The sequence below is a fragment of the Orbicella franksi genome, chromosome 7, assembly GCF_964199315.1.
Source record: "Orbicella franksi chromosome 7, jaOrbFran1.1, whole genome shotgun sequence".
NCBI classification, from domain to species: domain Eukaryota; kingdom Metazoa; phylum Cnidaria; class Anthozoa; order Scleractinia; family Merulinidae; genus Orbicella; species Orbicella franksi.
Genome location: NC_138151.1, coordinates 27,096,787 through 27,123,341, shown reverse-complemented (window position 1 = coordinate 27,123,341; position 26,555 = coordinate 27,096,787). Strand labels below are relative to the sequence as shown.

The window sequence follows — 26,555 nt, the reverse complement described above, 5'->3', positions numbered from 1 at the left end:
AAAAAACGATAAACACAGCTAAAAAGAGAGGCTGAAACCTGAGTTTTATTGTCGTTAGTGTCTGTCTGAATAATCAAATAGTTATTATCAAAATTTAGAAAAAAATTTACACTGATGGCTTGGATTCAAATCATTATTCAAAGAAACACATTTTTAATAGGAGTTAACAATAATTCAGAGTTGTTCAGTATTTAAATTTAAAGTAATACAAGAATATTCAGCAACGATAATTCTTTCTGCTATGGCCATCTCTTTGTTTATAGAAAAATCTTGGTGAAAGACATTCCACTGTCCAGACCTCAACTGGCTACTTGTACCGCGAGATAAGCACAACTAAGGTCCTGGAATTGAGTTGGTCAGCGGTAATAATTGCGACGTCACGTGATATCAGGGAAAGCCCTGCCTACTAGACTGCAAGCAGTCCCCAACTCATCGCTAATCGACGAGTGGTAAAAATGTACGTACGAAAATTGGGACGCGGCCATTTTACCCCCTGGGTTTTTGCTTCTTCATTTAAAATGTACGCGGTTCGTATTTGAGAAAAGCATTTTATTCTGGGGTGATATTTTTTGTGCCGTTTTCACATTTACTACAAAATTTAGTTTGATAATCCTTCACGAGATTTATTATTGTATTTAATACAATCAGTTTTTCAACCCGCGTGACACAAAAAGTGTATTAAAAGCGGGTTCAAATTTCATGGAATTAATCTAATCATGCCATACCTTTTCAATATTTAGATTTGAGAGTTTCGTAGCTCTATCAGAGACTGAAGTGCTTATGTTAATCAGAAAACTACTTTAAACAAAGGTTCTCGAAAATAAAAGGCATATACGGGGCAGTTTTTGATAAGTATCTTCTATTCTATTTCCACGGGCAGACTTAGATTGCGCAGAGGTCAAGCTTATCATTTTTCCCTCCCACAAAATGGACATGGTGCGTGTATGCTACTCAGTTTAGATAAAAAATAATAATCATAAGTGTCATATAACATAGACGTAATTAATTCTCAATGATTTATCCAAGGGACTTTTTAGTTCCACTGTTTGACTTAGTAGCCACTAGAAACCAATCTCCTGGACGTGGGAGACCCACTCTCTAGAACCCAGTCTCCTAGACTGAGGACTACCTAAAGTTTCAAAACTGCTGTACAGCACATTTTGCAGGCACGGAATGGAGCAAAACAATTCAATACTTTGATGAGAGTACCTATAAAAAAGAAATCAAGGGAATCTCCAGTCCACATTCGTTTCTACTATAACGTGATGAAATGTTGGTCAACACTGCACGTTTTACGCTAAACTGCATTCCTCCTAACCTAAACCAGATCATATTTCTTTGTACATGTATCAATAATGTATTTGTCCTATTTTCAGCAAGAACCAAAGGAAGATTTTACTTTTCGTCTTTTAAATATATTTTTTACGGCAATCAATGGATAAATCGCCTTGACGTTAAAGATTTGGAATCATGACACTTGTTATTTTACTGTGTATACTTTCTGTGTTATACGCCTCCGTCAACGTGCTCTAGTAATGATTCTACCGTCTGGCACACACGTAATGGACTTTTCTCCTCCAGAATATCGGATGGCGTACAGAGTTTCTCCTACAAAATAACAAAATAAAATCAGTTTTTCGAACAATAAAACACGGTAGAAATAGGCCATATTCGTATTCCCGGTATTGGACTGAAACTAGCTTGCAACTAGGCTAATGCGCGGAGTCTTTTCAAATGCCAATGAAAATAATCTCTTTTGCAAGCTAGTTCCACTCCAAAACCGAGAATGCGAATATGGCCTATTTGAGGTCACGAGAAAAATTTAGAAAGCACCAGCTGAAGGTGGTGCGTGTTTTCTATATTTTTCATCTACAATGCGCTTTATCTGCTTTATCTGCAACTACAAAAATATATATATATATTTTAATAAAAAAAAGAAAACGGTTTTCCCAAGTTTTGTACCCCAACACTATTGCCTATAAGACCGCGTTCAGAATTCTATCTCATAGCCCGTGTCCGAGTTGACCTAAGCCTCTCTATCAAAGTGAGGCCCGGTGCACAACCGTTCATATGAAAACGAGTTTAATTTGCATATGAATGAAATCTCATTTTCATATGAGAGGATGGGCACCAATGGGTACCAGGACTCGCTTTGAGAAAGAGGCTTAAGATAGTTCGTAAATGACCTACTATAAAGTGTATTAAGAAAAGAAATCAGCATAGTTAACTGTTAAATTTCTAGCATTATCCTGTGTAAACAGTCAATGTACAGCCGGCATACCTTGTTCACGCCTAGCTTTCTACAAGCCTCAAGAAAATAATCCACGTTTTTCTGACATTTCGGCATGGTAAGTTTGGGCTGTAAGACAAACAAAAGTGATCAATCACTGAATAAGTGTCCAAAATAAAAGCACATACAGTACAGCTCTACGAAAACTTGAAGTATCGCCTTTGCGAAGTATCTTTGTGAAGTATCGCTGTATTTCGATGTGAATGCTGTGTTACTATCCAACTGATTGAAGATTTTCAAAAAACAAGTTATGTATTGCACCTGGGCTTCGGGTTTCCACGGCAAATATTCACTGACTAACTCGACAAAATTCGTAGCTATAAATATCGCGCGTTATTTCTACTTAACAGCTTAACAAATCATCTATATTTCAGCATAATCAGATAATTATGACAAAATTCCGAACAGTACATCACTACAGTTTATCTGTTAGCCAATCAGTTTGAGAATCTGCAATATATGATGAATGATTCTTGTCTGTTCTCACCACTCCTGCCGACGGAATATGAATGCTGGGAATCAGTCCTTTCCTGATGTGATTGATAAGGTGGCACAACACAACACCGTCGGAGAGTGATGCCGGCAGATCATCTGGTAATGACACCTTAAGACGACTTTCGATACCCTACGATGAAAGAGAAAAAAGAAAACAACTTGTTGGGAATGATATTGTGTACACGACTGGCACAACAACCACAACGACAACAAGAAAACTTTATTTCACCCCAGAGTTAGACGAGAAGAAGAATTTCCAATGTCATACGAAATAGTGGTAGGGGTGCTAACCTAACCTATATAATATTGAGAAGCTCAATATGATATCACTCCCGAGAAGGATATCCCAGATTTAAGATCTTTAAAAAAAAGACGAGTTGAGTTGAAATTTCCAGAATAGACTCAGCATTACAGAGATTTACCTCTCAGCCTTGCTGTTCGTGTTTGTTTAACTACCCAGATTTGAACCAATCGGGAAAAAATACATGGGGATCTCACGTCCCATGTCTCACTCATAAGAGCGTGATAGTAAGGAGCGGAGGTTTGAGGTGAAAGGCTAAATAGAGGGGAGGAAGACCAGCCAGTGGAAATTTTCACGCCGTGAAATATTACAAGTTCAATGTAAGGGATTGACGCATATCTCAGAAAAACAAAATACACCTGGGACGGGTTGTTCAATGCCCGAATTAAGCTCACCCAGGATTAGCGAGAATTTTGTTTGAGTTTTGTAACTTTTCGGTGAGGTTCTGTCTATATTATTTGTCCTTCAGTATCAAGTTTGAAAAATCTCATGCTACACATAATATAAGCACTGAAAAATATTTTTATACAAGAAAAATTAATATTTCGGTTTTAACTTTTAATCCTGGGTTAGCGTTAATCAGCTTTCGAACAACCCGACCACGGGAGGTAAGAAGTTAATAATATTTAGTATAAATCTACTAACGTTCTATCATGAATGCCGTGCTCTGATTGGCTACGCTACCCACTATCTATTCTGTTTTAGTATAAATCTACCAGCGTTCTATCACGAATGCCATTCTCTGATTGGCTACGCTATTCACGATCTATTCTGTGATAGATAATGAGTAGCGTAGCAGTATGCCCTTGTTAACGAAATGACGGCCGCTTCTTGGCGTTTTCGAAGTGTCTGTGAAGAGGATTTTGATAAAGTTTTGAACGACTACTAGATTTATACTAAAACAATTAGATTATTCGCTCTCGATTTTTATGCGTGAGAGTTGACTCGGGCTGCGCCCTCGTCAACCATCGCGCGATAGAAATCTCGAACTCATAATCTTATTGTTTAAGAGATTAAGAACAGACGGGTTTGAGAGACGGACCGGAACGCACGAAAAGCAAGAACATAACCTTTTGATTGACACCTGTGGCTCAGACACCCGTGTGCTTAAAGGAGCTCAGTCACAGAATTTTGAGTTATTTCGGCCATGTACAAAATTACCTCTAAACTGACGGAATTCTGAAAATGGTAGTTTACTAAGAAAGAAAAACACCAAAGAGATAATATACAATAAACAAACAAGGATGGTTAAAGATGGAGAAGATAAACACGGATTTCAAATGAAGAACTTGAAAAATTTAGGCTCAACTTTTGAAGATACACAAACCATGACGGAGCATCTTTAAGCAACCTGACGTTTCTAACAAAGAGATCCTAGATATCGAGATAGAGCCCTTCGAATTGTAAGCTTCGTTAAGCTTCTTGTTTTACTGCCAACGCGGTACACAACAAACCTCTCTGAGTCTTTCCAGTTGTTCAAACTCTTCCCTGGCACTGTCGTACATCCGTTTTATGGTGAAATTTGGATTTGCTTTATCTCTGAAGGACGCTGGTACTGAAAGAAAATTAAAAGACATATGATGTAAATTCGACATAACGTCACGTTTGGGGCGTCACTTGTGAGAATCAAACCCGCAAAAATGAGCCGCGAGTTGAAGTGGACCGAAAGGCGAGCCTGTTCGCGGAAAAATTCAAAAGCGCGTTCTGTACAAGAAAATGGCGAAGCTATATTCTAACCAGCCTGGAAGCATTCACGCATTTTGGATGCCTGAAAATCGAGGCGAGCACAAAAGTACCTTCAACTCCTGTATGCATCTGGTCAGTGAAGATTGTTCTTTTCTCTGCTCATCCCCTTCCCTTATGTTTTTGCCCTCGGCCAAATTTTGGCGCGGCCAAAATGCGGAAAACTCTAATTCGAACGGCCATAAGCCATAAATACTAGAGACAAGGGTAAGATGGATGCTATCTCTAAAGTCTTGCGTGTTTTACGTCTAATACACTACAAATAATGAGTCTGGTCCTCAAAACTCTTGTACAGATTTCACTGCCAGAGCACTAGGCTCGAATTCTGCTGCTCTCTCGACTTCACTCTCCGTTTCTTCCCTTGAAGTTCGGTGCAGGATTTAACAATTTTAAAGATACTTGTTATCACTGAACACCGTGGAGAAAAGCAGTTTTAAAATTCGCAGAGGTAACTGGCGCTAAAATCCAGAAAGCCAGGGACATTCCCAGCCTACAGTATTGAGAAGTGAGCCTTACACTTACAAGAGCGAACTTGGGCCGCTTTTTGTCTCGTGTGAATGTTCGGGAAAACTGATTCCTGAAAAGTAAAACAAGTCTTTCATTACCAAGTCGAGAGTACATTTAGAAAAATTCTCCCATTACCCAAACTGTCAGTCGAAATATGTACTTTCTAAAGACCAAAAAACGCACAAAGGTTGAAAAAGCAGACAATAATTTCCCTGATTGTTACAACGATTTACGATGTCCATTTTTTTTTAATACTGGTTTCGGTATTTCTACGTATGGATAATGCTAATCGCGGGAATAACTCACTATCTGCTCAAAAACGCTTCATTGGGTGCATAAACTTATTCACCTTTGAGCAGCTGGACCCAGGATGGGGGAGAGATACTGTAAGAGTAAAGAACACAACACAGTCAGGGGCCTAAAGGAGGGGCAAGGTTATCACATTTCGCTCAAATCCCAAATCCCAGTCCCCGTCTCCTATTATGTTTGTAATTCCACCCCAGGCCCTTCCAAATTGACCCCCGCCAGGACTTGAACCCAGAGTCCAACCTGGCTTTCTATAGCTTCCTACCTCCCATGCCTCTCTGTCTTGAGCATTGGCGTCCGTCTGTGGAGAAGATTCACTGCCATTAAACGAAACAGCTGCACCACCTTTGCCACTAAATCTCTACAAAAAGGAAGAAAATAATACAGTTACACTTGACAGTGCAGACACCATTCACTACAGATATTTCCGGTGTTGATTGAGAAGCCATAGCCATCGATCGAAATGCATGGGCAATTCTGCGGGTTGGGCGTTTTATTGCAGCTTCATCACATCAAACAGACTTGTACGAACATGTCAGAAAGTCATCTGTATAAAACAAACAAACTGAATATAACATTTCCTGGAAATGACCTTTTGAAATCACATATCATACTTGTTACGAACTCCACTATAGCAATCTCTGCTATAACTAATCTGAAAACATTTGCTCCTGTTTGGAAAAATAACTTTCAATTTACGAAGAGGGAGTAATAGGGAAACGAAGACGGTAACTTAACTGAAATATGCATTTTGCCAAGCACAATCATTGTCATCCAGTGAATTTGTACCCTGCTAGCAGAGGTTTCTTTCTGGCAAGCCTTTTAGCATGCACAAAGTCATTCGCGTCTCTTGTATTTCGCGTAGTCGGCTCGACTATAAAGCGAAATACAAGAGACGCGAACGACTTCGCACATGCTAAAAGAATTGCCAGAAAGAAACCTTTGCTAGCAGGGTAGTGAATTTAAAATATCAAGCGGAAAAATGTATTTTGGGAAAGTCAATAGCTTACCACTTTACTGGAGCCATCTCTAGAAAGGTTGGAAGAATGCTACGAGAAAATTGGAAAACCAGATCAATACCTACACAAATCTAACATCGACAAACCCGTAAATATTAGGGAGCTTAAGGCCCGGTTCATACGTCGCATTTCTGCCGTGTCGAATTCAATTCAATTAAGTGCGGCAGAAATGCGACTGTAGATTCATACGTCGCACTTGTGTCGCACTTAATTCAGAATTTATACTGTCGGGTATGTCGGCCAGCGGAAAATGTTTTAAACGTAGTGTATTCAATATGGCGGACGAAAGTACTGAGCGACGAAGGACTTTAATTTTGCTAAAACTTGTCCGCCAATGGAACGAGAAGGAGAAGGCTGACAACGTAGCAGTATGTGTTGCAATATGCTCAGGTTGCATTGGGTCGAGAATGGCCAAGTTTCTTCTTTTCCTTTGGCGGGAACACATTTACGCATGCTCAATACATTAAGATAATTTATGCATTAGATTCGACACGGCAGAAATTCGACGTCTGAATCGGTGTCGCATTTCTGTCGGATAATGCGACAAGACCAGTCGAACGTGCGGCAGAAATGCGGCAGCCGATTCAGACGTCGAATTTCTGTCGAATTTAATTCGTTGAATTGAATTCGACACGGCAGAAATGCGACGTATGAACCGGGCCTAAGAAACCACGACGGCGAAGCCGAGGACAACGTCGATTAAAAATGATTTTATATTTCACTTACGAATCTCGCGGTACCCTGAAGTCATTTACTTTGTTTATCACTGTCAAAGCTATCACGAAACTGAATCTAGCACACAGCGATAAATTCGAAATAAAAATTTAAAAAAACTAGTCGTCGTGGTTCATGGTCGCCAGACAACAAAGAATTTGGTCATTACACGTTTTTTTTTTGCAGAGGACGGCAAAGACATGTACCAAGAATTATAATGCACGTGCACAGCCATTGTTCTCCTCATTAAACCTTTTGTTTAGCGACGTTGCCGTTGCCGTCGTGGTTTTCTAAAGCTCCCTATTAACCTAGGACAGATTTAGAGCTGTCAGTCCATACTGATAACATACCTCAACAAAGTTCGTGTGTGGTGTCTTTTACTGTTTATATTGGTTTTACAGATCTTAATAGAGCTATATCATCAGTACAGAATTTTTGAGGTCAAATGTTAGGCCTTCTGTCGACGGGAAAGCATTGAGTGCCTGATGTACAATAACTTACTAGGCTTTCTAGGTAAACATTAACAGTAAAATTATTCAAGGAATCTCTTACCTTGAGTCGTTCTTCTTCAAATCTTAATCTGGAAAGTTGAGCTTCTCTTCTGCTTTGTTGCATAAGTGCCTCTCTTTTTCGTGCTCTGAGTTCTTCCTCCTGGACAAAAATCGTAGGACAAGTGTTAAACTCTTCTCGCGCCAAGATTAAAAGATAACTAATCCAAACTGTTTCAGTTATGAGAATTTAGTAGTTCATCAAGACAATATTCAAGTTGTTGTTGTTCCATATTTTAGGGGAATACGTTCTCTTAGGAGAAATTTCTTTTATTTTCATTTGTTTTCCAGTAAATGTACAAGGTTGTAGGAATTTAGCAGAATTTCTTGCTAAAGAAACATTACACTGTAATCATAAGCAGGATCATAAATTACCTGTCTACTCCATGCTACATCAGGAGATTCCATCTCAGGGGAACTACAATGTCAATCAAACATTAATCAGTTTATACACATAGTTATTACCAAGTTATTAAAGCGCCACTGAGCTTTGGAAATGAGCACTTTATAAATTCATGCATTCTTATTATTTATTATCATTAGTTAGCTATACAACAATATTCAACTGTTTAACCCTGAGAATGCACTTTCATATGAGTACAGTGGGTCTGGTGAGGACTCTTGTAACACCTAAGTCACAAAAGAGATAGGTAACAGGTAACATGATGGATCTGGTAGTAAATCTAACAGGCCTAGTGCCCCTTAACTGTTGGTATGCCCACAGTATTTATTCAGGTTGCCCTTTAAGTTCACTGATAACTGCAAGAGCAAAGCCAACACATCATAATAACCTTGGGCGAGGACTCAACCCTGGAGTCCCCTGCACTACCCTAAGGCCACTACATCTTCTGTATGAGAGAACAGCATGTTTGCAATAAGCCTGGGCCACTCATCCTACACTATAGGTTGAATACAAGTTAAAAAGGAACAAAACAAGTTTTATGATCATTTGATGCATTTTTTTCTTCCTTTTCATTGGCCGAGAGCCCACCACGTGACCTGCGTCTGCTTACAAATAATGGTCTGCTCATGCGTAGTACCGTGTAAACGTGTTTTGCTGCAAATAATGTTCTGCTCATACGTAATTAAAACCACGTTCTCAAGGGGGAAAATGGCAGATCGCTTCCCTGAGCTGTCAGATAGTGATTAAAATTGGAAAACAAACTTAGTGATCCAATGATAAAACAATTATTGAACTCAGTTATCACAAAATATCGTGATTTGTCACTGTCTCACGAATCAATTATTTACCTCAGCCTTCGGCTCCAGCAAATAATTGATCTGCTCGCGCCACTGACAAATCACGATATTTTGCTCAACCTCGTCCAATAATTATTAATCATTTCCTTACCTTGGTTCTTTTGCTGAGCCTGAACGGGTTAATACTTTATAAGTCGGTGGACGCTTTGGAAGAGCGGTTTTTGCACCGTCTCTACCGCCAAATGAAGAGGAAGCCAGTCTTCTACAGACAAAAACAGTAATACATGTTTAATAACTAGCTTTACTGCATCTTCTTTTGTAAATCCTAGGCCTCTCTATTGGCCACAACAGTAAAAATCAAGGTTCTCCTTAAGTTATAGTCATTCCTAATGGTGACTTATAATAATATTAAGTAATTTATTAAAACTCTTTGGCAGTCTTGTGTCAGACTTGTGACTTGGTCACTGCCACAAATTGTACTGCAAAGGTTTCTGCAAAGCAACACTACAATAGTATTATTAATGGTAAAAAAAGCTAACTCTCACCTCGGATCAGAAGTTCCATTCTTAGTTTCCATTTTTCTTCTGACCTCTGCTTGTCTTTCTCTTTGTAATTCTTCATGTTGTGATTGGAGTTTCTTGGCAGCACTTCTCCGTTCCTCTACCTGTCTTTCTTCCTCTTCCTTCTTTCGCCGTTGCTCAGCTTCAATTTGTAGGAATTCCTAGTCAAAAAATAGAACACCAGTAACAGAATTAGCAAATGACATCAATTTTAAAAAAAAAACACCTTGCAAGGCGTAATAAACAGTACTGCTCAGAAAATCTGTTCAAAAGCTTTCATTTCAAGAGGCACTGTAAGGGTTAAATTCTGACAAGTGACACAGCGTTTAGACAGTGACATGGATGGCGATAAAAAGATAACACAAAACACAACTTGTGCTAAAATTCTGAAAGTTACGATAGGACTTTCCCAAATAATATTGCAACATGAAAAAGGTTGAAATTCATACAAGGGACAAGCATAAACCTCCTTTGAATGGTATGACACCAGAGTGTTATACACACTCTTTCAAGTTAAGAATGACTTAAATATCAAACCGCATACTTCACAACAGCCTTCAATCAAATGATCATGCACAAGGGTTTCATCCACAGATGTCTCAGTTCAAACCATCTTGTACAGCCAATAAACCGTACCACACACGAGTACTGTGCAACAACTGTCATTTGAATGGCCATAGGACTGAACTCACTATCAATACCATCATTGAAACAGAGTTTGGTTCTGGGAACTAGCTAGTTGCCCAAAAAGTAATGATAACATGGGAGAAGGGGTGGAACAGTCAGTTGATATCCAACTGCAATCATTGATCTTCCTCAGCTTGATTTCCAGATCTCATACACAACAACTTTGCCTTACAAATGAGCTGCCAGTAAGTTTGCTTCCACATGTAGTTCAAACCCAAGTGAGTATAACAAAGCCTTTTCTGAGCCTGGTGGCTTTAAGGTGCTGACTCGCATATCCATGGCATAACATGGCTACTATGATGTCACATGGTACTCCCTATGGATGGGACACTATATATATATATATATATATATATATATATATATATATATATATATATATATATATATATATATATATATATATATATATATATATATATATATATATATATATATATATATATATATATATACACCATAGTAGTTTCCTCCCCCCCCCCCTCCCTCACCATTTTGTCAGGCAGCACTAACAGTTCTCCAGTACAAGTGCTCTACTCCTTAGAGGGGAGAGACATGGTAAGAGTGAAGTGGCTTGTCCAAGAACACAGTGAAACCGTTAGTACTCAAAACAGGCCCAGATATCAAACCAACTTGAGAAGAAACATTTCCCTAATAAAATTTGGTAACCTCGAGTTCATGAATTTAATTTCTAAACAGGGAAAACATGAAGTACCTTTTCAAAGCAATGTTAACATTTCTGGACTTGTAGCAAGATAATATGAAGGGGATGCTGTAAGCTTGAATGAGAGTGTATAGCATAGAACACTTTGTGTAACAATCATTAAAGTAAACTTAGTTGCATTGTTGACTTTCTCAATGTTCCAAATGCTTTTTGGAAAAAAAACACACACACACACAAAATGAGAACATCTTCAGGAGTCAATCATTCTCACAACACAATTCCATGATCATTTATCATTTACTTTCCTGTTCCTAACAGGAACATTGTCTTGGTTGTCATCTTGGTAAAACTGGGGAGAAGGGCTTACATTAAAGAGTTGATATCACTTGTACATTATCTGGTATATACAATGTACTTTACATCTATCTCTGATTAACTGCTGACTTAGACTGTTGTCACAATCATGATTAACAGCCATCAAAAAGTATAACTATGGTCAACAACTGATTTCCATTTTATTTTATTCTTTTAGTTTTATTTAGTTCTCAGTTTACATCATTTTTGAACTTCTTCCATAAACTAGCACCTAAAAACTCCCAATAAAGCATTTTAATCATGTTTGAATCACAAAGTACATATTAAGTTTCTACATAAAATCTTTAATGCTCACGTGCATTCAAAGCCTAATTTCACCTTACATGTAATTGTATTGTCAAGCAGTATTGTCAATTGTATTGTCAACTATGGGGATACTGTCTGGAGTTACCGCAGGAAGTCTTAATACTTCAGTGGTTGGGGATCAAACTGAAATCTTGCTGGTTTACCCTAACCCCAAACTCCATAAAGGTAACCTCGTAAATAATTCTTTGCTCTCTTCGCTGTACTAACAATGATCCATAATAATACTGGTAATCCGAATCCATTTTTGTCTAAATCGTGCTTATTTATTACCATGCAATTGTTTTAATGTCAGTTCTGAAGATTTGGGCCAGGTTGTTCAAAGCCCAATTAAGCTAACCCAGGCTTGGCAAGAGTTTTGAATTCAGTTTTGTAACTTTTTGGTGAGGTTTTCTGTTTATATTTTTTGTCCTTCAGGTTTGAGTTTAAAAAATCTCAAACTACACAAAACACAGGTAGCGGAAAACATTTTTATACAACAAAAATTAATAATCCGGTTAACTTATAAGTCTGGGTTAGTGTTAACTGGCTTTCAAATAACCCAACCTTGGTGATTAACATATATCAAGTTGAGGATTCTCTCTTATTTTCATCATCTGCCTGCTTGAGATTTAGCAATGTTATGGCCACATGTTGACGACAACTTGTGCACAGGATCTAATGATTACATTTTTGACCATAACATGAAACTGCCTAATGGCCACTGAGACTTTGTCACTAAAATGGAAATACTAGCATAGGAAGTCGTTTGCCTTGCACATTGACATTGTTTGACTTCTTCTTTGCTAAATCACCCTATTGACAACATTGTCAGGAGAATCTTGAAGTTCATAACTTTTTGATACTTGTGTAATTAAATGTTCATGAACATCCATAACAAATAAGCAACAATACACAATAATGGCCAACACATTATGCTTGGGTCAATAATTCCCAGTGACGAATTTATCAAAATAGTTTAGGAAACACAAAATGTTGTGGTCTTTGATAATGAAATAAACAACTTTTAATATTTATCTTTTAATAGTTTTGATTATTTTACATCTCCATGTATATTAAACAAATTAAAAATATATCAATTTGATACTTTCAAGTTCATCACAAGTTAATAGAGTCTGTAACAAGTTAATAAATTAATCTGTTTATAATATGTACTACATAACAGTTCAAACAGTATAAATAAATTAGTACCAACACATACTTTGTACTACTCAGGTTTCTTAAAATAAATTATGCCATTACTTTATACAGAACGTGTACAAATAAACACCAATAAACTATTATCGACACAGTCTGTTGTGCCTTCGTTCCAAAAGAAGCAAAAATATTATGAATACAGCAAATTCAACGTAAAACCATGTTGAAAATATTAGTCCATTAACAACTTCCAAGAAACTAGAGTTCCAAGAATGGCAAGTAAATGAAAATGTTATTTTATGAGTGAAGCTAATCAAAATTTATCTGTTGTCACTATAGCTTTAACAATTTTTCAATGAAACCAAGCTAAATGAAGACAGTGTGATAAAATACTTATTGACCAAGTTAGGTCAGGCTAGACCACCCTGTCCTAACGGCATGACCTTTAAGATGATTTCCAGTCCATACTGCGCACTCTTGAGAGTTTGTTTACGTTTTTTGTTTTGTTTCAGGAAAGACATCACAAAATGTGAACATTTTGCAACCACTTACGTGAAGTAAATTCAAAGTTTCATGTCAACTGCCATGATTATGGATGCGAAGCTTAATGCTTTGTTCTTTCTCATATCACTTGATGAAACAACTTCGCAGCTGTAAAAGTCAATGAAGCTGTTGGAAAAAGAATTTGAAAGGCCTCAACCATAAGGTATGTGGTTCGTAAAAAACAACATCAATTCGCATTCCGTCGAGTGAGACTTATAATGTTTATAAACAATAGGGTGCTGAGATCATGCACTACGGACTGGAAACCATTGTAAGCCTAACATTTTCTTGTCTGTCACTCGCTCTTGTTCTATGTTTTACTACGACCTAAAGAAGCACTCAAAATAATGTTATCTCTTCACTTTGAAATCTTTTAGAACACCTTATTTCAAGGTATATGTAATTGCTTACAAAATTCAAAGACAATTTATTGATGAAACTGATACATTGACATCCTTCAGAGACAAAAATTTACCTCATACAAGTATACAACCTTCATCAATAAAATATTGAGCTTCTTAATTTCAATATTTTACCCAGTAAGTCATTTTCAAAGTGATAACATTTAAATGTTGAAAGTGAAAGTTGTTTGGATGTTACAGCTTTGCCATAATATTATCATTTCCAAAAACCTAGAATTTCATCAGAAATTCCATGATTTGCATCTTATTTTAATTTCTCTTCTTGAGGCTTGGAGATGCGATGAAAATCTCTTAAATCAATATTTACTTAAAAGGAAGGAGCGCTTAAATCATCCTGGGTGGTTGCCAAGAAAACCAGTTTTACAATACCTTATATCTACTTTAAACTTCAATTGCATTAAAAGCATTTCAAACTACTCTTAAAGAGTATTACAAAAATGCTGGTATAATTTGACATTTTGTCAGTAAAGTGTTCATGGAAAAGTTTACATTTTAAATAAATTCTACACACATGAACCAAAAATAAATAAATAAATAACTAGTTACATGTATCACTATGTGACAGGTAAGTGCACCTTAAGACAAAGTATTAATATCCTTTCTGTTAACTAAATCTTTAAGTAAATATACCATACTGTATTCAAGCTTGCACACTGTGTTGCATAGTACGTTCAGAATATTTTTGTTATTTAAGTTTATCTTCATGAACCAAGGCTCCAATAATTATTCTTTTCAGTTTTAGATTCACTTACAAAAACAAGGTGCTAAACATTTTACAACATGATGCACTCAGTTGTTTAAAGCACAATTTGAAATAACCTAATCAAGGATATGTGTTGACTTTAAATTCAGTTACAATTAATGAATTCTCTTTCTGTATCAAGTTATTTATCCAAGATAAGCCTAAACTGGCTTTCAAACAAGTGAACCATCAATAGTAAAATTTACTTCTTGTAGCATTTAAATTGATCTTAACAAAGAAAGAACCGTTCTTTTGTTATATTCAATTGTAATGTACATGCTTAAAGGCCAGCACACACTAGAGGACATGTTGTGGGGACATAAGGTGGGGACATGTTGCAGCAACAGCTTTCTTCATGTGACATGCCAGTTTCTGCAAAAATGTTATGGTGCAGCAATAAAATTGTGTCCCTGCAACATGTTGCATGACATTCAGCTGGTTTGAATTTGTGAATCATGAAGCAGGGACAAAATGGTCTCAATTTTCGACATCGCATTGTGTGCACTGCCATTGCAAACTGTTCCTGCTACAACACATTTTTATGCCTCAATCCGTTTCGTGTTCACCATCTTGCATACCTCCCTTGACACATGTATCCTATGTATGCACACAAAGAGGTATGTCCCTGCTTCACATCCCACAACATTTACCCTCGTATGCGCCAACCTTAATAAGTTGGATTTTTTTTGTGCCCTATCTTTCTTTGAAAACCCAAAAAATTCCCAGGCAAAGCAAGGCCACGAAGAAAGACACGAAAACAGCTCCTGGATTAAAAAGAGCATACAGTAATACAGCAAGAATAGGCCAGGAGGTAGTGCTGAAGAAGATTGCCTTGAAAGAAGAGATCTGCAGAGGTGGCCGTGCATTTATCTGAAATGAAATGAAAGGCAAAAGTTACTGTGTGAGCCAACAACTACAGGAATTTACTTCATGGAAATAAGTGCTCGTGACTTTCAACTTAGTTCCAAAAAGTAATGCATTGTTAATGGCCACACAGAAACTTGTGTCTTTGCTTGTTTTAAGCTTTATTTTTAATCTTCGCCAATTTAAATCTTTTTTTTTAACAAAAGCTAATCTCATAAGAAGAATTTACATTGTTTTGGGCCACCTCACTTTAGTGTAGAGTTTAATTTAATAAAAATAAGCCAAGCATGTGTGACAATTAACTGTTATTGACAGAAGGTTAAACGTTTAGTTCACTTTAATTAATATCATTTTTTAACAATAACCACTACAGAAGCAAGCAGTGGAAGAAATGCTTGAGCTTTTCAAATGAGCAGAGCAACATGGAATGGAATAATGCCGTGTTTTTCTAAATTTAATGGTTTTGTTGTTTTAACTGTAGCAAATTACACCATTAACTCTCCTTGACATAATAAACTTAACAAATACTTATAGTTTAGCTATTTTATATTATTGCACACTATTTACAGAAAAACTACTTAACAATTTACAGTTCTAGATGTTTCAAGATATTTACCCATATCTCAGGGTCTCTGGTAAAAAGAAAGCAAGTCAAGAGAGGGTATTTTCCAGTCTGATACATTTTGAGACACTTTAGAGGAAGCTTAATCTGTAACAAAAATATTTTATACAGAAAGAAATGATGGTATATGCTATGCAAGATACTCAGAAAAAGAACTCTGAGCTCTCATGACAGGAGTTAAACATAATGATACATGATTTATTATTATGAACTTCCACACACTAGTAATAGGATTCATGTCTACGCTGCATCTCAGGACTATTTTGTTCTATAATAATGTTATCTTGACACTTTTCAAGGTCTAAGTAGCTCTTCTGCTGACCAGTCAAATCTTGTTAGAAGGAGAGCTTTCAATAATATCAATTGAAATATTTCATCTAAAAAGGCATGAAAACCTTTGCACACAATCATTGTAACCCATGACATGGCATTCATCAAGGCAACAGTTTGAAAACATCTCAAACTATACATATATCGGGAACCACTGGAAGATCAACATGCTCTTTCTTCTAAGTTTTTGTCCCAAACTGGTGAGTTGTTTGTGATTGGGCTATACGTTGTAACATTTCCGTAAAAAAAAATATTATTCTTCCCAGTCCCAGATTGATTTTAATAGATCCTGTTCTATTACATTTCTGGAAGTATACTGCCTTGTTTGTTTTCTGATCATATGAATGTGTTTTCAAAAGAAAATCTTATAGAGCCAAGTGCTTGTTTCTATTCAGGGCTCGAAATTAACTTTTTCGTTCAGGAGCCAGCTGGCGACTAACGGAAAAATTTTGGTCGCCAGATCATAAATTTTGGTCGCGAACTTATCTTATATAATTATAACTTACACAAGAACACGATTTTATACGTTACTTTGCATGCAAGAAAAGTCACAATTGAAGAGCGAAAACAATTAAAAACAACACGAGTAACACTTAGTTATAAAGCTACTGTTGTTCTCAGGTGATATGCCTCTGGTCTGAAGGTGATGGTTGTCTCCATAGTCATTTTAAACGAAGCGAAGCATAAAACGTTTTAAGTCCGTGGTTTTCATTCTCAGACAAACACGGGTCCTTGCGTATTTTCCCTTTGCTACTTCTTCGAAATGGCGTTCTTTATTTTCGACTTGTTTTCCTCGCCGCCTTTCGCTGCCGACAACCAACGCCATGCTTGAATCTTCATTCCCCGCACGTAAAAACTCACGTATATTCCTTCAACTGATTGGTATCTGGCGCCATTTTCACGGCAAATGAAAAGCACATGGTGTTGAAGTGCGCCTGCGATCCCAGTTTCAGAAGAAGCCGCTGAAACAATATGGCGCGCCGTGAACGCAGTATCGACGTGTCGAAATACATTCAATTTTTTCGATTATCTTGTAATATTCAGACATTATTTTACTGGGGACGGAAAGGTGAGTTGTACACTAGCTACCATATCCGATTGATTTCCTAATATAAAGATTTAAAAATAAAGTTGTGTCGTGGTTTTCTTTAGTTATCGGACAAAACGCGAGTCGCCAGCTGGCGACCAGTTCTGAAAATTTAGTCACCAGTGCTCAATTTTTGGTCGCATTGGCGACCAGTGAGTCGCAATTTCGAGCCCTGCTATTGCATTTACAATACCAGCAAACATATCAAAGGAAAGTATGGACATTTCCTTACAGTTGAGAGTGAAAGTTATTTATTTCCTTCACATCTTGTAGGTTTCGGAGAGGTTCCATGACAAGAAAGAAGCTATTTTTTAACACTCTTCAAATATGCAGCAGTCATGAAAGAGTTTCTGTCCCTTTGAGACTGCCACCTTGACATGGTGGGATGGCTCGTGAGTCTTAATGATCCTAGAGCTGTCATGAAGGTCCGTAATCTGTAGCACCTGTTTACAACTGAGTAGGCCCTTGATGCTACGGGTGAAAATTGCCTGTTGTCGATACTACAATTCACTCAGAAAGTAACACGTTTGCTACAGGTATGGAAAACAAGGCTACAGGTGACTCAAAACTTAACGACAACCCTGATGCCAGTGGGAGTTATACTCCTGATAGGTTCAACCTTGGCAGACAGGCCAATCGGGGAGAGTCCTGACTAAAACCAGTCTCCTCCCTGAGGTTGACAACCTCACCCTGTTAAAAAGAATCTGTCACAGAAACATCAAGAACAAATCTTCAACCTATTGGTTACCAAGGGCCCTCAAAGCCTACATGGCTGGAATGATCAGCTGCAGTGAAAGCCAACAGGAAGCTGTCACTGTGAGAGTGGGATCCCTGAGCACCATGATCAAATTTTTATTGATCACCTACCCTGTAGAGAAAGCACTAATATCTCTTAAGTCACTTGCAGATGGACAGCAAGGAGGAGGACTGCAGAAGCAGCAAGGAGGAGGACCACAGAGGCAGAACTTCAGGCCCTAAACCTTAAATGGGAGCAGGCCTCACAGCTTCCGCAGGACCGACAGGAGTGGAGAAAGCTCATTGATGTATGTGTCACTCGACATTTAAAGGACTGATGATGAAAGAGTTTACATGCATGTATTTAAAAAACACATGCGTAACCTGAAAAAAGTTCTTCTTGAAAAGGCTGCATCTTATATGTCACCACGCTATGGCCCATCAAATTGCATGGTGGAGAGTGCCGACTAACTCCTGGAAGAAAACTTTGCAATTCTAGTAGTGTACACAGGAATCCCTTCCTTTCTTTGAAGAAAACCATCAACAAAAATCGCAGATGTAAATGTAATCAATTTTACGCACAATGGATTGTGAACATTTGCTGGAAATGAATTTCGTAAAATGCCCAAAGCACTGGCAGGTAACAAAAGGTTTGTAGGAGTCAAACTTATCACAGATTACCACAAAAACTGACTAACGACAAACCTTTTCAAGTTCTTCTCCTTCAGTAAATTCCTCATCTGGTTTAGATGGTATTTCTCCCACTTCCACCTCATGGGCATCTGCAAGAAGTTGCTGGGCTCTTTCAATCTCTTTCTGAATCTCACGTCTCTTCTCTTCTGTTTCAAACACATTAGACAGGGGGGCCCTAGATCTCTCTCCTTCTCGTAAAGAGCTTGGTCGATAAACATCTTTCTCGTAAGCCTAGTGCAATAGAAGAGAGGTCTCAATAACAAATCAGACTTTTCCCTTGATTATCATTCACTATAATTGTCAAGTAATGCAACTGCATTTCCAAGCTTAAATTTTGATAATACAACTGTGGTTATCACACTACATTCTCCCACCCCTAATGTCAGATTCAAATAAATCATTAACACTAAAATACACCATGAATCACACTCTGGACCCCTGGCTCTGGAGTCCTGATGGCATGATTACACTATCTTTTAACCTACATATGTAGTAGGCCATATTCTTATTCTCAGTGTTGAACTGGAACTAGCTTGCAAAAGAGGCCAAACCAGGGAAATATCATTTAAAAGAGATGGACGTCATTTGCATTTGAAAAGACTCCCCGCCTAATTATGAGGTCTGCATGTCCCAGCTTAATTCCTGAAACTTAACTCACCTCTCTTGGAGAAGCATTCCTTGAAAACTCCAATGAGTGTGCCCTTCTAACTCTGTCAATCATCAGATGATTTTCAGTAGCATCGTCACTGCAACAACAGTTAACAGATGATCAATAAACATCATATTAGACATTTTAGTGGCTAGTGTTGCTCTAGTTTTGAAAAGCCCAGACAAAGCATCAAAATGAAAAAAGAAAATACGCACCAAAATGACTAAAAAAGGCTCTGTTGTTTTCTCTCTCTTGAAATCAAGATTTCAAAATGTGTTTTGTGGTCTTGCTACAACATGGAGTTAGTGAGGTCCACAGAAAATTAAAATAATGTTACATGTAATTCTGAATTAAATTGGTTCAAACCTAGATGACCTTGAAAGAGGATATCTTCTAACTTCTCTGTCAAATGTTCTCCTCTGTACGGAAACAATAACAAGCAATTGTAAAATTATGTGTCTTGATTGATTTTAGTGCTGGAAGAAACATGAAGCAGGGACATGTAGCAGTAACAGTTTTCCTCATGTGACACACATGCTCTGCAAAAAAGTTCTGTTGCAGGGATGAAATCTGTCTCCTTAACATGTATGAAATTCAGCTATTTTGAACTTATATATCATGAGCAGGGACAAAATAATCTCAAATTTCAATGTTGCATTGTGTGCAATGTTCTTCCAAACTTTCCCTGCTACAACATAGAAAGGAAACAATATCAGCTTCATGATTAACGCTTCTGTACTGTCCCTGCAACATTTATCCCATGCGTACACATGAAGGGGCTTGTACCTGGTTCATGTCTCCACAACATGTCCCTTAGGGTGTAACTTTAATGTCTTACAACACAGGAGGGATTGTTACCATCCGAAGAAAAAATATCTGTGCAGATGAATACACAAATGTTACAAATACATCACTGTTACCGTACCTTTTCCTGTTCATGAGCTGTGGCACTAAGGTACTTGAAAATATGCAATTTTCCTTTTGTGCAAACCTGCGATACCAAAACAATAGAAATAAGCTCATTACAGATTTATCTTAGCAATGGAGTTTACATAAAAGAGCTCTGCAATTTTACTACAGAATACTTGAGTCCACAAAATACAGAAAGAGTTGTAGATTTTCATTTCCATTTTGGAAGAACATTGCAAATAATAAGAGTCCACGAGTACCACCAAGATCAATGTACATGTATGTCAAACATGGAAGTGTAACTGCACCTTTAAGCAAAAAGCCTCCATGTGTCTCGTGTAATATGATATAACATGATACACTGTTATAAAGTGGTTTTCAACTGAGTGTCATACATAATCATATAAAGCAGTTTTCAATTGAGTGTTGAAAGTAATCAGGCAATTACTTTGGTTTTGGTTTTGGTTTTACTATGGTTTGAGATTGGCCGAGTAGTCTGATGGCAAATAGTTGGTTTGGTTTTGGTTTGACGACACTCAATTGAAAACTGCTCTAAAACCAAAACCAGGATGAATAAGTGGCTTAAGTTTTTTAAAACCAATCATGTTGCTAGTAGTACAGAGATCTGCATATGTACCGAGGGGCCCATAAGGCCAGAGCTTATCTCAGTTTCTGTAGCATGAAATGACTAGGAATATTTTCTACCCCCCCCCCCCCCCCTTGGATAGGACGCTATTCCATTCCAGGGTTACCCCCAGCATTAAATTCACCAGTACCCATTTGTACACCTGGGTGGAGAGAGGCACTGTGAGTGTTAAGTATCTTGCCCAAGAACACAACACAATGACCCTGGCCAGGGCTCAAACCACTCCACTTGATCCAGAGTTGAGCTCACTAAACACGAGGCCACTGCGCCTCCACAGTAGTACAAAACTGATAACTTTTTTAAAGGTTATTTTAAAAGAGAGGGTTCAAGTGACCTTTACTAGAAAAAACATACCTGTGCAGGGGGTGATGTTAATGGGTTGTGTGCCAGTTCCAATACTGACAAACTTGTAATCAGACGATAAGCAGGAGGAATCACTGACACTTTGTTGTAAGAAAAATCTAACCTAACCAATTTTAATTTACTAAGTTCTGCAAGAAATGTAAGAGACAAATTAATCAAACAATACACACATAACAGTTTTTATGAATAAAAGGCACTGGTTGCATTGTATGGCCATAACTGTTACAAACTTTTAGCAATGCTGTAGATTATATTTCATTGCAGCCTTAAATACAAGAACAGCTATTGGTAGAGGGAATGAAACTAGTGAGACAATCTCAGATAGTGCAGAGTGTAATGTATAGCTCTGAGGCAGTACTCATAGCACAGTTCCTATATAACCCCTACCATTGACTCCTGGTTTGTATTGACCTTGCTAGTCAGCTAGGGATTTTGATGAGACATAACCTTAGCAGTGTGTATGTTTGATGTGCGTATTTTCATTCACAGTCCAAGAATAACTTACAATTAATTACCGTTTGTCAAGACAGCTATAGAATTTCACTGTAGTGTTTCACGTTGAGTTTTGCTCATTTTAAATTAAATAATACATTCAAGTAGCGAACGCGACAATTTTACTCTTCACGCAAACATTTGTAACTTGATACTTTTGTTTTCCTCGCAAAGGTATGTAACCTGAAACTCTTGTTTTCTCAAAAACACATGGAAGATGTGCTTGTATTTTTTTCACAGCTGGAGATAAATGGAAGAAAGTGTCGGACAAAGAAATGGAAGAGGAACAGTGATTTGCTTTATTTATCACCCAAATTTTCTTTTGACCGATAAACAAGAACTAATTTAATTATCAAATTGTCACAGAACAGCACATTCTGTCGCCACCTTTGGCGTTAACAATAAACCACTTAAATTTAAAATACACACTGATATTGATTAATACAACTGAGAAGCATTTCAACGAGAGGTATTGAAAGTAAACAGCGCTACTTGACCGAGATTATATCCTTCATTGGTGAACGAGTCCCTTCAGAGACTAATAAAATTTATGTTTTCAGTAGGTGCCATGGAGTCTAAAGCAATATTTGGGCAGTTTCCTGCTTTTTTTGCACAATTTGAGAAGTTTCAATGCCATTTACTAGAGAGTTTCGGCTGCGGGTATTAACATGTTTGTCTCTTTGATGGAGACAATTAAAAGGATGAAATCAATGCACTAGTGTAGTTTGGAAACAATAGATGATATTTCTTGAACCAAGTTGGGCGTAATTTCAAAAGACACCCAGTCACAGTAGCATTCTTGTGTCACACTAACGATGCTAAAACGCATGCGTATGACTTGTTTGGATTCTACCACAAGGAAAAGCGCTCAACGTTAGAGTGTGATCTTGCATGAAATGTATCTTCCACCTAATATGTAGTTGACATTAACGCTTATTAATCTGCGCATGTGTTTAGAGCAAGTATTGGTTTTGTTCTAAAGAGAAAAGTTACACCAGGAGAGCTTTTTGAAGTGATATAGCTTTTTGAAGAAATCAGATACGTAACATAGGTACATGTACTACCCATTTTATGTAGTGCTCACAAGTACCTACCCCTGTAGCTGCAAGCCTAATTAATTAATTGAAATTAATTAATTGTACAAACATTAAAGTTTACACCTTATTGCCATAGTGCCTTATTAACATAGTGCCTTATTACCATAGTGCCTTAGTACCATAGTGCCTTATTGGCATAGTGCCTCAGTGCCATAGTGCCTTATTGCCATAGTGCCTTAGCGATGTCAACCCCCAAACCATCCCAATAGTGCACTCTGCACCTGAAAAGGAAGCTTTCCTGGGCAATAGTTACTCTGAACCCCAAATGCAAGTTACAGAATCACAACATTCAGTCACTCAGGAAAAAGTGACATTGCTTGGGAGAGATCACTGTTCTATCTATAAAAGCTGACTGAGACCAACTGAAAATGAAATTAATTCACTTTTCATTAATTTGAACAAAAAAAGACTTTCTTTAACCACTTTGGGAGGTCAGAGGGAGGGAGGAGTGGGAAAATGGATGGGGGAAAAATATTGTTTTTCCTATTTCACACAATAAATTTCTCCTAACAAAGTGATGCACTGCCACCCAAAAATTCATTACTTTAACCTGCATATGATATACATGTGGGTCAAAGTAATGAATGTTTAAATTCTCAGGCTTGAAACAGTCCACTACTTCCTGACCCCAGGAACCAAGACGCTCCACCCTTAATAACACACATTACTATAGAGCTCTGTATTCCGCAGCACTTACCATCTGGTAAAACTTCTAAACGATTCCTCCGAATGTTTAAATCCTTTAAAGAAATCATTTCTCCCATGCTACTGGGCAAGTGGATTAATTCATTTGAACTCAAATCCTGCCAAAAAATAATAACAATAAAAAAATAATTAGTTTTAATTCATATATTAAAACATTAGGAAAGACTTCTCAAAACTTCATTAAATTTTCTTTTTCATCTGTCAATTGTCAATATTCAACTAGACAAGTACTTACAGATGGTTGTCAACAGAAAACGTCAACAAATCGGTACATTTAAACTAACTTCTGATTTAATATTTTAGATCTGGCAAAAAATACATAACAATAATTTTGTTTCACCTTCCATGAAATTCCTAACATGTACAACTACCTTTCCTAGTTTACTGCTATAGATTAAAATTGAAAGATAAATGATAACTATACTCACCAAATCTTGCAATAAAGTTAAATGTCCAATTTCTACTGGTAGGGAGCTGAGCTTGTTGTTACTCAAGTTTAAGACTTGCAAAGGCAAAGAGCAGAGTTCTGAGGGAAAAGTGGTGATCTGGTTCCGTCTGCAAGAAAACGGCACAATGATTTCATTGACATCTGATTAGTACATCTTTTAGGCAGGTATATTGAGTTTTAAGATAACATAAATAGTTTAGAAAGCAAGGGTTATTAAGTGTCAAAAATCAAAATTATTTCAATACTGACAGAAATGGCAGAAGTATGTTCCTTTTTATGCTACTTGAGAATCAGAGATGAACACAGCAATTTTCAAGGGCATTTTAGGAAACAATGATTTCCAGCTTAACATTTAAAACCTTGGTTTTTCAATCATTTCAAGGACTTAAATTCAATCCTCACACACCACCAAAAGATAAGCTGAGCTGATCAGTACAACCTGACCACCGCTGCAAACTCAACAAAAGGTACTGAAAATTCTGAAATTACAAAAGGTTTGTAGATACAGACTGACAGAAAATATAACAGAACTAACTTAAAATCTTGCGGTGGGGGAGTGGGTGGGGCAGGGTCAGTAATGGTGGGTGCGACAAAAACAACTGCCCACCTGAGGTCACCTGACCTATACCCAGGTCCCAGTGGTGCCGAGAAAAGCATTTTCCAATTTTCAGAAGTTCCATATGTCCGTCAAAATTTCCAGTCAAGCCAAACAATCCACATCCCCACTGGAATTTCCAGAATTTTGTGATAAATGGAAAATGACCAAGATCATTACCACTACAATCAACCCTCCCTCTCCCCCTCACAGGATAGAAAAATGTCAAAAACCTTGCTATAACTATAAAAACAAAGCACTGCCAAATGTTTATGAAATACTTTAAGGATGCCCAGCAGGATATCCCTGCTAGGAATGCACAACAAGTTAGATTATCTTTCTTGTCATCTAAAAGATTAAAGTTTATTTTCACTTTCATGCTGACCTTGCTATTGAAATCAGTAATTATATATCTCAAGGTTTGACCTGTATTGGATCCCTATATTACGATTCAATGACCGGTATTTTAATAAACTTTCCAAAATAAACAAACATTTCACAACAAAATGTTCCCTTGAAGAAACAAAAATTGCCATAAAGTCATAATACATAGAAAAGGAAAAATATACTTCACAAGACGAAGTAATCAAATCAACTAAAATCAAGGAACTACAAGCACAGTCCTGCAGAGATTAGACAATTAATGCAACCTATCAATCCGTAACAACAGTTATCGATCAAAGTACAACGCTTATTCGAATTTCAGTTCGGAAAAAATTTAAAAAAATAATCATCTGTTACCGTTTAGGATACCTACCTTAAGTTTAACACTCGGAGAAATTTCAGTTCACTCATCTGCGATTCTGGAACTCCCCGTATCGCGTTGTGGTATAAATCCACTTTCTCGATCATAACAAAGTCGCATAACTCTGCCGGGAATTCAGAGAGCTTGTTTCTCGATAGGTCTGCAAGCAAGAAAATTCACCATCAGCGATATTGCAAGCAATCAAACTCTATGCCCACTAGTACTTTTGAGCAACATGAGTCTAATATTTTCAGCTTACATCAAAGCTAACCTAAGCTCACCTATTTCAATGACATCAATTAGCTCGCAATCCTCAGTAGGATCTGGGAAATCCCGGAGGTTCTTGAAGCTCAAATTGAGCCTTCCCGTTTCCTCTGCTTCTTTGAAGCATCTCTCTAACGGCACATTTCCCGACATGGTCGGGTTTACATGCTATAAGGGAAATATTGGCACTTTAAGTCGACATCTCTTTCGTCGACTGACTGACATCTTGGAAGTCCCACAGCCTCGTGCTAGTACTGCGCATGGCTCCGATTCACTTCCCATAAGCCTCTGAGGACTTCGCGGGATTCTCGCGTCTGCTCGCGTGTCGAGGTTTCGTGCGTGGATTTGCTGTGGTTCTCAGGCGCGCAAGTGAAACACTCATTTGGTTATCAACTTGAACAAAAAGTTGACCCTGTGGTTTTGCTTTCCCTGGAGTTTTGAAAATTAATTTTTGTGACGGACCGAAAAGCCTGTCAGAGGAGGTAAAAAGGAAGGGGTGGAGGGGGGGGGGGGTGGTTGGGGATAGGTGGAGGACCCGGCCCGGGGCAGAGGGGCCTATACAAAACAAGCAAAAAATTTTTTTATGCGCGATCAAAACATCCAATATATTTGTTAATTCCCAAAATACATGCCACAAAACTGGAATAAAAATTCTTGTAAATCCTAGTGTAGGTCTGACACATTTTACCAGAACGTGAGATAAGAGCCCATTGCCGAGCTTTTTGCACCTGGTTCCCTTTGGCTAAAAGTGACCA

The 26,555-nt window shown here is 37.6% G+C and overlaps 1 protein-coding gene across 1 annotated transcript; it reads right to left on the bottom strand.

The window, feature by feature from the left end:
* Positions 1 to 31: 31 nt before the first annotated feature.
* On the bottom strand, positions 32 to 26,304 carry LOC145493900 (leucine-rich repeat and calponin homology domain-containing protein 1-like). The gene is made up of 20 exons (XM_081473377.1): positions 25,818 to 26,304; positions 25,549 to 25,696; positions 24,177 to 24,303; positions 23,741 to 23,846; positions 21,446 to 21,582; positions 20,462 to 20,527; positions 19,903 to 19,955; positions 19,546 to 19,633; positions 18,900 to 19,118; positions 9,669 to 9,844; positions 9,275 to 9,385; positions 8,299 to 8,341; positions 7,928 to 8,026; positions 6,653 to 6,691; positions 5,908 to 6,003; positions 5,352 to 5,406; positions 4,541 to 4,641; positions 2,778 to 2,915; positions 2,282 to 2,359; positions 32 to 1,608 (listed from the first exon to the last, which is right to left on the bottom strand). The coding sequence occupies exons 1-20, from the start codon at positions 25,951 to 25,953 to the stop codon at positions 1,507 to 1,509; spliced, it is 2,118 nt and encodes a 705-aa protein (XP_081329503.1). The 5' UTR covers positions 25,954 to 26,304; the 3' UTR covers positions 32 to 1,506.
* Positions 26,305 to 26,555: the final 251 nt, after the last annotated feature.